The 11,485-nt window shown below is 39.7% G+C and overlaps 1 protein-coding gene across 1 annotated transcript in view; it reads right to left on the bottom strand.

Moving 5' to 3' along the window:
* Positions 1-2,471: 2,471 nt before the first annotated feature.
* The window catches only part of Sugct (succinyl-CoA:glutarate-CoA transferase), a 552,732-nt gene continuing 543,718 nt past the window's right edge, over positions 2,472-11,485 (bottom strand). Inside the window, exon 14 of the mRNA XM_090332615.1 lies at positions 2,472-3,083. Coding sequence (XP_090188741.1) covers positions 2,920-3,083 — 164 coding nt within the window. The 3' untranslated portion in view covers positions 2,472-2,919. The remainder of the gene's footprint in view (positions 3,084-11,485) is intronic.

Here is an 11,485-nt window from a genome sequence, read left to right as displayed (position 1 = left end):
TTGAACATTCCTAAGAGGATTAAGATCTGAAGAGCTAGCCAGCTGTGTGTTCATTCATTCTGAAAGGCTTTAGGATAATGACTTGTAGCAGGAATCTTGTAGAAGTCTTCTAGGACAGCTATATCAGCAAGTCTCACAACTTCAAAACTTTTCAAATGCACAATATCCCAAATATAGAACAAAACTCTCTCCCACAATGAGGAGGTAAATTCAACTGAGATGTAAGTCAGTGTAAATTTCCCAAAGAAGACTTAAAAGCCAAGGGTTTTCATGCAAAGCTCCTCCTTCCCCTTGGAGATGTACATATTCTGCTTAAGGCTCTCAAATGACATTTCCAATACAAGACCTCATTGCTTATGCTGTGATTGTAGATCTAACCTCAGTAGACGAATCACAGACAGACAAGATTAAACCATATGATTAGGGTACTTACACCGTGTTGATCAATACTCTTCTGCTAGGGAGACCATCAGTATATCAGACTGCTTGCTAAAGAACATCATGCTTGATTAAACAGAAAATCATAGCAGTCGGGGAAGGGAAGAATGGGGGAAGCTTAAGGAATAAAAAAGGCCCATTTGCTTGTGGACACATCCCAAGTTCCATAATGATTAACCCATTAAGTTTCAACAAAGTTTTCAGACCAACCTCAGACACAAGCCAGCAGGCAGTCCTTAACACAAATTGAAGGGGACCATATGGCATGGTAGAAGTGTGTTCAGTTTCAGAAATTTGTAAGATAATAGGCTCTGATCATTAAAGCAGCACATTGGTTTAGAAAAATAACTTGGTCTGGGGGATATTGCTAGAAAATTTAGCAAGTACAATGTTTCTTTCAGGCCTAATTATCTATCTGAACTTGAAACATAAATTGTTTATTACACTATATCAGTGGAAGAAATGCTTTCTGTTGGATGGTTAGCCCCTATGTTAAGTGTTCTCCTGAACTATCCTGATCTGGGAAGGTGGAACCCTGGGTAGTTAGATACATGACTACACTAAAGACCTTGGCTTGGCTTCATTGGAGACACTGCCATCTGGGAAGACTGCAGCCTTGGTTAACTTGAAAGTTGGGAGGTATTTTCTTGTATGCATCATCAGGACTCCCTAGCACACAGCTAGCCAGATACTTAAGAGTCATTCTTCCATAACTAAGCAGTTTTCATGTTGTGGTATCTACCTGAATCAACAGGATATATGCTAAGTCTGCCTCTTGAGATGGTGTGATTTTTTTTTCCAGTTCTCTCATTTGGCTTTTTATTGATTTCTGAATTGACATTAAAGACATTTTGTCTCAATGCCTGGCCTGCCACTAGCATCTCTAAATGTGTATCATCTGTCAATTAGGTAGGGCGGGGGAAAAAAGGGCCTCTGAAAGGCCTCAGATTACTTTGGGGCATAATGAAATTCTAACTAGAGGCAGTAACTAGTAACAGCAGGAGTCCTTCAGAATAAGATGTCCACAAACAGCAGGGCAGGGAGGGCAATAATTGTTTAAAAAAAATGAATATGCTTTCTTCTAAAAAGAAAAAGCCTCTGGAGACCTTGTCAGAAGACAAGCTTTTTTCTTTTAATTTATTTGGAATCCTTGATCCTGGAAACACTTTGGTTAAAAAATAAATGACTCAAATCATTCTAGTTGGAAAGAACAAAGAAAGAAAATTAGCTGTAAGTCACAGTGTGAGAGACGGACATCTGTAATTTCAATCACTACTTGGGATGCAATGACACTGTTTTAAAGCATTTTGAACAGTTCTATTAGGGACATGAGTGAGGATTCTGAGGGGCCTCTCATTCTTTGGTCTGTAACTGGCAGGGCTGCATAGATTGAGTAAAAATTTAAACTCATCAACTTTTACGTTCCAGACAAGGAATAGTTTTACTATTCTTTGAATTCTTCATCAAATTAAACTATGGAGGCATTGTATGATCATCTATAGTGCAAGCTTACATGGCCAAGAAATATTTCCTATCCTTTTCCTGCTTATCATTGTTTATTATTTAATACCCAAAGATTTGTCTAATCTTCATTTGAAAATTTGCTAAATGTGAACTTGGCTCAAAATAAGGTATTAACTGATGAACATTTCTTGCCCATTCATGCAGATATACTTATAGCCTAAATGCATTGGGAGATATTAATTTTCTGCCACATATCAGGAGATCACCAAAGATATATAACAAGGCAAATACTTCCAAGAGGGAGACTAGAGCTCAGATTTTAAAGGCTATCAACAAGTCCATGACTTGTGTTACAGCTTAAGGGAGACTGCATGAGCTGGAAATGAAGGTATTCCCTTTAAAATCAATCACAAACTGTCATTCTGCTTATTGCTTTGACTTCCTCACAGAGATTTAAATGAGGACTTTTTGTACAAGTAGAACACATTAAGAGATCTGCTCTTTTTCAATGCTATTGGGTGGAACAGGCAAATATTTAGGCCAGTAAAGTAATTAGTATGAGAAGTGTATTTTTCCAGAAAAACAAAAAAAAAAAGTTTTATTATTTTTTTAATTTTCTAAACTTCAAATGGTTTTATACAAGTGGAGGTGGGGGCTTATAACTTGATGTGCCCATTTTATGTGTCCAATGTTTCTGACCACAATCACTTCTTCCATCATTCTTTCCCACCTGTAATTGTACATTTTGTTATTTCCAGGTATATGTACATTACAGGAGGATCAAATCAAGTTAATTAATGTATCCATTGCATCATACTTCTTGATTCTTTGGGATTCAGGATAAAAGGATTGAATCCTCATCAAAAAATTTCACAAACCTACAATTGAACCCAAATTCTGAAGATAAAATAGTAATGAATGAAAAACTGACATATATTTGAAAGGCTCTCAACTCATTCATTCCAGAGTCCTTCCGAAGAGACTGAGGCAGGAAATCAGAGTGATATTTTTCCTTTGTCACATGGCTTCGTGCTGGGCCACTACTCCAGCATGCAGCAGATTCCCGATGGCCGTGTCATCATATCTGAGGATTTCCTTCAGGATGTGGGTTGTGTGCTGCCCCAGCAGAGGCGGTGGCGTGGCCTCTGACATCCTGAACTTACTGTACCTCACAGCAGGGCCTGTTAAAGAGGGGAAAACCAGGAAGCACATTAGCAATGGGTCCTCGAAAGATAATTAACTCAGCAGTGTAGAGTGATCCCGGTGAATGCCTACAGGACCCAGGCCAGGCACGACCTTGAATATGCCACTATTTCACATATGACACAGGTCCATCCAAGCATGCAATCATCTTCTGACCTACCCACCGCCATCAGCTGCCAACATATTTGGCCCAGTGGGTCCTAGGCCTCTTCAAAAGCTGTGCCTCCTATCACAAAGACACACAGAGGTAGAACGAGAACTGTGACCATAGATTCAGGATATGTCTTGCTGAAACTAGACATCTGGCCCAGGGTGAAGACAACTGAAAGCTTACTGAGCAGTCTCAACACACAGCACTAGTGATTTCATACTGATAAATCCCCAGTCAGAACATGCCTGGATCAAGCCTCTGGAAACAGATTGATTGACGAGGAGGCTTAAGTTGGAATCTCAGTGCTGATAATTGCTTCTTTTCTCCCTTCTTTCCATCCTTCCATCCCTCACTTCATTCTTTCCTTCTTTTACTTTTAGTTTTAAACAAGAATCTTGCATACTAGACAGATGCTCTACCACAGAGCCACATCCCCAACCCCAGCTCTTGTAATTCCTAGCAGAGGCATCTTAGATAAACTACTTACCTTCTCTGAACTTATTTCACAGCTGTAAACTGGGTATAATCATATTTACCCCACAGACTTGAGGTTAAGGATTTAATTGAGAAAATGGACAGAAAGCATCCAGCAAGCATTCCCTAGCCCATAATAAAGCACACAAAACTTGCTTGCCAACACGGTTATGGAAGTCACCACAACATCCCTTTGGGAGCTTGCAATGGAAGGGGGAAAGAACATTTCCTGCCAGCTATTTTTCTTTCACCAGTCCAGGGGCTTGAACTCAGGGCCTGGGCACTATCCTTGAGCTTTCTCAAGCCTAATGATCTACCACCTGAGCTTTTCTGTGTCTGTGGTACACAGGAATCAATCCTGGGTCTCTGTGCATGCTAGACAAGCACTCTATCAAAAGACCACACTCCTAGCCCCTCTACTTGTTTTTTTTAAACTGAGTTTGACTAGGCTTTAGGAGAAAAATTTGATAGTAGTCCCAAGAAGATGTTACAAAAACAAGTACATTTCTATTTCTTGAGAGTTTATTGGGAAGTTCCAGTAGGGAATCACAGATACCCATATAGCCTGGATGGAGGCCAGCTCCTCTTCCATTGTGGAAGGGCATGCTCTTTGCTCACAGTGTGCAGCTTTGGGAGGGATGTGCCTGGAGTGGTGAGTGACAAAGAGACATTCTGCCAACCAGATACACACCATCCCTCGATGTCAGTCACTAACTGATTCACAGCAGAGTAGCTCATTTCATACAATCACCTTAAAACCTGAACTTAAGGAGCACAGAGAAGCACAAATAAAATCTACATGGAGGTAACAGCAAGTCCATGAGTAAGCCAGCACATGTGCTCTGAGCTCTCTGGAAATTTCCGTGAATGAGAATACTTCTGTATATGCTACATTAGATGGAGATAATATTCACAGATCTAACATCTGTAAACCTCTCTTTCCTAACACATGTCATAGACCACAGACCAATGACATGAATGTTTTCCCTGCTCTGAAGATCAGGAAAATTCATTCTTTCTTTTAGTGTGTATGTGTATGTACTAGGGCTTGTCCGTAGGTTGGGCACTGTTCTTTAGGTCTTTTGTTTAAGGCTGCACTTTACTGCTTGAGCCACATCTCTACTTCCAGTTTTTGCTGGTTAATTGGAGATAAAAGATTCAAGGACTTTTCTGTTCAGGCTGTATTGAACTAGGATTTTCAGATCTCAGCTTCCTAAGAAGTAGGTTTACAAGTGTAAACCATTGGCATTTGGCTTCTCGCATTTTGTTTTAAATATACAAGGGAGAGGAGGAAAAAGGAGGATGAGTAGAAGGAGGAAGAGGAAGACGAGGAGGAGGAGGAAGAGGAGTGGAGGAGGAGGATGTTTTTTTTTTAATTCAGTAAAATCTTTCTAAGAATTAAGGGAAGGAAGGTGCCAGGTTACCATCTGGGTCAGAGTGACAACAACATAGAGGTCGAAAAGGAAAACAAAGACCACTGAAAGCCAAATCTAAGGAAACCAAGTGCCTAATGGTTTAAATATGTAATAAAATTTTAGAAAAATATATTAATGAGATAAAATTATAAACACAATAAAAATAATAAAATGTCTAAAAATATCAGGGAAGTTAAGATTCAAATATGAAATAAATCCAAAGTTGAGGCAAGATTTTTAACTCATTGTTAGAATATAGACCAAGAAAATCAATTTTACTGTGATTCCAAGATGATTTTTTAAAAGTACACTTTACCTCATGTATCCTATTAAACAACACAGCATAACATATTTAATTATTAATTTAGTTATGGCTATCACTTTGAAGGTAGATAACATTATCTGTGTTTACTAATAGGCCCTCACATAATTTGGAATACCTGAGATAGATAGACAGATAGCTAGACAGATAGATAGATAGATAGATAGACAGACAGACAGACAGATAGATAATCAGCAAATAAAATAAATTAAAAACATACTTGGCCCTTACTCTCATGGAATTTACTTATAGATTTGAGATACAGCTAATGAAAAAATAAATTTAAAAGGGTAATTACTTGCTTACAGTCCAAAGGCTAAGGTAGAACAGCTATGAGACACATAGATAGTATTGCTTTAAAAATTCTAGTCCTCTACTCAGAGGCTGGTATCTGAGGATCGAAGTTCAAAGCCAGCTCTGGCACTAAAGTCCGTGAGATTCTTATCTCTAGTTAACCATCAGAAAACCGAAAGTGGTGCTGTAGCTCATGAGGTAGGGCAGTAGCCTTGAGCTGAAGAGCTCAGAGACAACAATGCCCAGGCCCAGAGTTCAAGTCCCATGACCTTCAAAGAAAAATTTTAGCCCTTACAACTAGGAGAGGGGACATAAGGAGGAGTAAGTGAGAAAAGTGAGGGATGGGGTAACAGCATATAAAAACAAATGTACTCATTGAGCAGGCACTGGTGGCTCACACCTGTAATCCTAACTACTCAGGAGACTGAGATCTGAGGAACATGGTTCAAAGCCAGCCCAGCACAAAAGACCCTGAGACTCTTATCTCTAATTAACCACCAGAAAACCAGAAGTGGTTCTGTGTCACAGTGGTGAAGTGCTAGCTTTGAGCTGAAAGGCTCAGGGACAGCACCCAAGCCCAGACTTGAAGCCCCACAACTGACTAAAAATAAAAAAATGAAAGAAAGAAAGAAAGAGAAACAAATGTACTCATTACCTTATGTAACTGTAATCCCTTTGCTCATCACCTTTTCAATAAAGATTAAAAATAAAATCTTGCCCTTTGTCAAGGGTCACACCCCTTCCTTGTAAAAGAAAAGAGCAAAGGAAGGTGCAAAACTCTGTTTGACATGGAGTCCTAAAAGAATGTGTCCATAACTGCTTCCTGCCTTGCCATCTCACCATTTTATTCTCTTTTGATATCAGAGTTCTTCCAGATTTGTTCATAGATACCCATTGCTAACTGTTCTTTTCTGCTTTTGGAAGTACCAGTCACGGGATCATCAATACATCCCTGCATCTCTGGTTTCTGTCCAGCAATGCCTTCCTCTTTATCCTCCCCTAAATAAATAAAGCCTTCAGTGTGTCCTCCATGGAAAGTTGTTTGGTTCAAGGCACAAGTAGACCAGTGCCTGGCCCGCCACAGAATTCCTCAGACTAGCTCAGTAGTGTTTTCCATCTGTGGTTTGAGGCCCTTTGGGAACAACACTCCAACTGTTTTGGGTCTCACCTCTTTTAAGAAATGATCCATGATTCTTAGGCTGGGAGGGAATCTACCCAGTGTATACGAACATCCCAAAGCCACTCTCTCTCCAGACTGCAACTACATATCTATAAGCCAGATCAACTTAATAATGCAAACAGTTGCAGGAAACAGAGGTAGCCAAAAAGTGTTGGGAAATCATAATGACTATTCAAGCAATAGGAACATAATATCACATCATCAGGAGGCAGGGAACCTAACTCCCTTTTTCCAGAAGCCAGTAGTCTTCCAGCCTTCACCATGCATTCCCAAACCCAGGGAACCACTCTGCCTCAAAGCTAACTGGCAGCACATCAGCATGATGGATTCAATGAATGAACTTAGCCCCCTTCTTATCTCCGTGGAAGTGAGAGTGACTAGATTTTAAAATAAATATATCAGGGAATTTTTTTCATTTGTTGTCTTTTTATTCCTTTTAAATTTCTGATTCAGTGTCAACATTTAAAAATATTAAGAATAAAAGCAAACAGCTATTTTATAATATATGAAATGTTGTACTGAATGTTTTTATTTGGCTTCTTTGGCCCATTGCTAAGATACATATTGGAGATACCATTTGATTTTCAGGACTCACTAGTGTAATAAGAAGCCAAACTTCATTTTGCTAAAAATGATAGCTCCATTGTCAAGTTATTTCACAATTTCCCCTTCAGTGCTTGAACTCACCATTATAACAATAACAATATTTTTATATGAGCCACAGCATACAACGTGCCAAATGGAGCCATACAGATAGAACACATTAAACCCATTAGATGTGAGATCAAAACAGATAAAGCCATTTAAAATAGCCTGGAATGGTAAAAGAAGGCTATAGACAATAAGAAAGATTTTGGATATCTCTAGAAGAAGAACTCAATCTACGGTACTGCTTTTCGGGTCAAGCATTCACCAAAACTCAAGGTCACAATGGCATGTGCCGTCAGCTCCAATGGTACATCCTGGTCTCGCTCAAATGCATCTATCACTACTGGCATACTAAACTTTTGTTAGTTTTTAACGCAAAAAAAAATCTACCCCACAATTCATCTACACATTTGCCTTGACCACATCCTATCCTTTCAAGCTCCCACTTCCTGGTACTCTATTTTGCTGAGCTTTGAAGAGGGGGAAAATTCAGACAAGACTCCCATGTACATCTTCAAAAATTCAAGAGGGAGGGAGGGTTGGGCAGGGAAGGGATGGCTGAGAATGTTGAAAGAGGTGACATCATGATGTACTGTATTTATAAACTGTGTTGTGAAATGGTAACCCCTTTGTACAACTATTGAAAGATAATAATTTTTATTATAATTATCTGATATAGTGTATATTTGTTTATTTGAAATAGGATAGGGAAGAGGGAAAACAAGATGAGGGTTGGGGTGGGGGGAGGGAAATGGGGACCAAGACATGAGAAAGGGTATCAATGTCTGTGAATAATGCACCTTCTACCTGATGAATATAATGTAACCCTTCTATTAATCACAATAAAATATATGAAAAAAGAAAACAATAATAATGTGAGGAACATATATGAAAAATGTCTCACACGGCACTATCACAGCCACATCTCTGGGCCTGTGTTGGTCACCAGTGCTGTCCATGGAATTTCCAGCTTCTACCCTCCATAAGCATAATGGTCCCAATCACAGAGGTAAGGCCATGTGAGCCTGATAAGAGCGCAAGCAAGGAAAGTGTATGTCAGTTTCAGGGCAGAATACTCAAATGTTGCTTCAAAGCCTTCTAGAACTTTCCTTCTCTCTTACCTATAAACAGAAGCAGCAGCAGTGACATGGAGACTACTTCACCAGCCTGCAGCTCTGTGGACCCATGATGAATGTGGAAAGGCCACAAGAAATAGAATGAGAAAGAAAGTCAAGGGAAAGAAAGGAAAGGAGAAGAGAGAGGAAGGGTGGGGGTGGGGAAGGGAGAATATATTGTTTCAAAGTACTATTATTTGGGAAATATTTTTGTTTTGGTATAACTCAGTCTACTGAGACCAAGCCTATGCCTGAGTTTTAGTCATTAAGTTAGTTCCTCCAAAATTCTTCTAAATACATTCACTCCAGACATTCCCAGTACTTTGAAACTGCTCATTTTGTGTGTAGCCAATTTTGGCCACAGAATAAGGTTACTATTATTTATTGAGCATTTACCTAATGTTAGGCACTTGGCAGAAGGTTTTTCCATACATTATCATCTTTGACAAGCTAAATGACATTCAGAGGTATGATTCTTGTGATATCATTTTATCAATGGGAAAAGTACAATGAAGCTATCACATCAAGATCCCACAGCTTGTCAACACTGGGATCTCATTAGGACTCGCTGGCCCAGGGCGTGCATGCTCGCTAACACGAGAATGCACTTCCTCTTTGTAATGTGCGAGGAAATCTGTTCTCATTTCAGTGGCTGAATAAATACCATCTTTTGACAGATGGTATTAGAACGTAGTACCATATTACAAATACTTACGTCTATTTCATGATTGCTAACCCATTAAGGCATTTATCTTTCATTTGAAAAAGAAACAGGGCCGCTTGTGTTTGATTTATCTATCTTGTTCCAACCCACTGAAATGTCATAGTAGATTATCCATTTCCTACTGGAAAAAAAATATGGCCCATAAGGAAATGCTATTCATATTCATTAGTAAACATGCTTAAACATGCTGTCTCCCCTCAAAGTAGGATACCCAGCCCTTCCACAAGAATGCTTAAAAAATGGCCTTCTGGAAGGAGCTCTTTTCTGGAAACTTCTTTCCAACACTTGTGTTTGTTTCTCATAATTTCTCACACCTCCGAAAACTCCAGAAAGAGTGAGGAAGCACCTTGCTGACAATGTGTACTCTGCCAAAATAATCAATTCTTTTGCTTCTTTGCCTACAAAAATTCAGATATTCAACACAAACTCCTCGGGCATACTCCCAAGATTTTGTTGGGTTAGACTTCACCATGGAAAACAAAATTGGTTCAGCTAAAATCTGTAGCCAGAACATTTTAAGCTTCATAGACCTTCAAAGTAGTGACCTTTTCCTCACCTCCTGTGCCTCTCTGGTCCATTAAGGAAAATACCGGAAGAAGTTTCCAGTCGAAGAAGCCAGACTGCAAGTCAATTGAGTCTTGAGAGGAGAATCTGAGTAGAACTGAAGCAGGTGGTTATTTGTGACTCTTGCCTCAAATGAGCTTTGAAATGTTCCATAAATCTTTGAAGATATTTTGTAACTTAATAAAATATTGTTGGGGTTTTTTTTGTCCTGTATTAAAGGAATGAGGTTTCTGTCTACCATCTTCTCTGCCTTCCAAACACCCTCTAAGATCACACAAATCATAATCATATTGCAAGAAAATTGAAGGCCATGAGTTAGACCTTCCTCCTGAAGCCAAGTAAATGGGGAAATATTCTTTTTTTGCCAAAAGACTTGATCTCTGCATTCCCCTCCTGTATGATCCAAATAGAAAGGATTTGGGGATGGCTCTTACTCAGAATGTTCCCAGTTCAGTGTTGACACAAACAACTCCCTGTTACGGCCATGCGGTACCTTCACTACCTTGCTAGTCTGTCAGTCCTCTCTGTGAAATGTCTCACACGTGATCACACTTGACCTCCCTGCTCCCAGGCTTTCTATAATATGAGAACCACTAACGTAACAGTTCTCCACTGTCATTCCCTCTGCTAAATGTAAACACCTTTATTCTTCTCTAGCTTTTACATGCCATCTTCAACCCATCAGTAAATTCTATTGATTTTTACCTTCAAACTACAAGACAATCTCGTTACCCTTCTCTACCAGCCTGGTCATGACCTCTATCACCTTCTTGGAGCTCTGGGATTGTTTCCTGCCAAGGCTTCCTGCCACCTTGCTTCACCATGCATATTCTCAACAAGACAACAGTCAGCCTTTTGAAACATAAATCAGATTACATTTCTCTGCTCAATTTCTGTCAAGGCTTTTATGATTCACACATGGACATGCCCTATGAGCTCTACCTAATCTCCTCCTCTGTTCACGGTGACCTTCTATCTGCTTATGTCTTCTTTCCTCATTGTTTAGCTTCCTCATTGTCATGGCTGCTCAAACTCATGTTCCTCCTTAATGTCTCGGCTCCAACTGTGTGTGTGTGTGTGTGTGTGTGTGTGTGTGTGTGTGTGTGTGTGTGTGTGTGTGTGTGTGTGTGTTTAGCAGTCCTAGAGCTTGAACTCAGTGTCTGGGCACTGTTCTTTAGCATTTTTATTCAAGGTGAATGCTCTGCCACCTGAGTTGCAGTTCTACTTCCAGCTTGTTGGTGGTTAATTGGAAATGAGAGTCTCATGGATTTTCCTACCTGGGCTGGCTCTGAACAATGATCCTCAGATATCAGCCTCCTGAGGAACCAGGATGAAGCTTTGTGGGCCATTGGCACCCAGATCCAGCTGTTCTTCCTATTTGGAACACCCCTTCCAAACACTTCAAGTCTCTACTCAATGAAATTTACCTCTACCAGAAGTTCAACATGCTACTAAACGCCTTATTGATTCCTATCCCCACTTAAACTGTTCTT

This window comes from Megascapheus bottae, chromosome 5 (genome assembly GCF_031878675.1).
Source record: "Megascapheus bottae isolate mThoBot1 chromosome 5, mThoBot2.hap1, whole genome shotgun sequence".
NCBI classification, from domain to species: Eukaryota; Metazoa; Chordata; class Mammalia; order Rodentia; family Geomyidae; genus Megascapheus; species Megascapheus bottae.
Note: the sequence above shows the minus strand (reverse complement) of the source record. Positions and strands in the feature narration are given on the sequence as shown.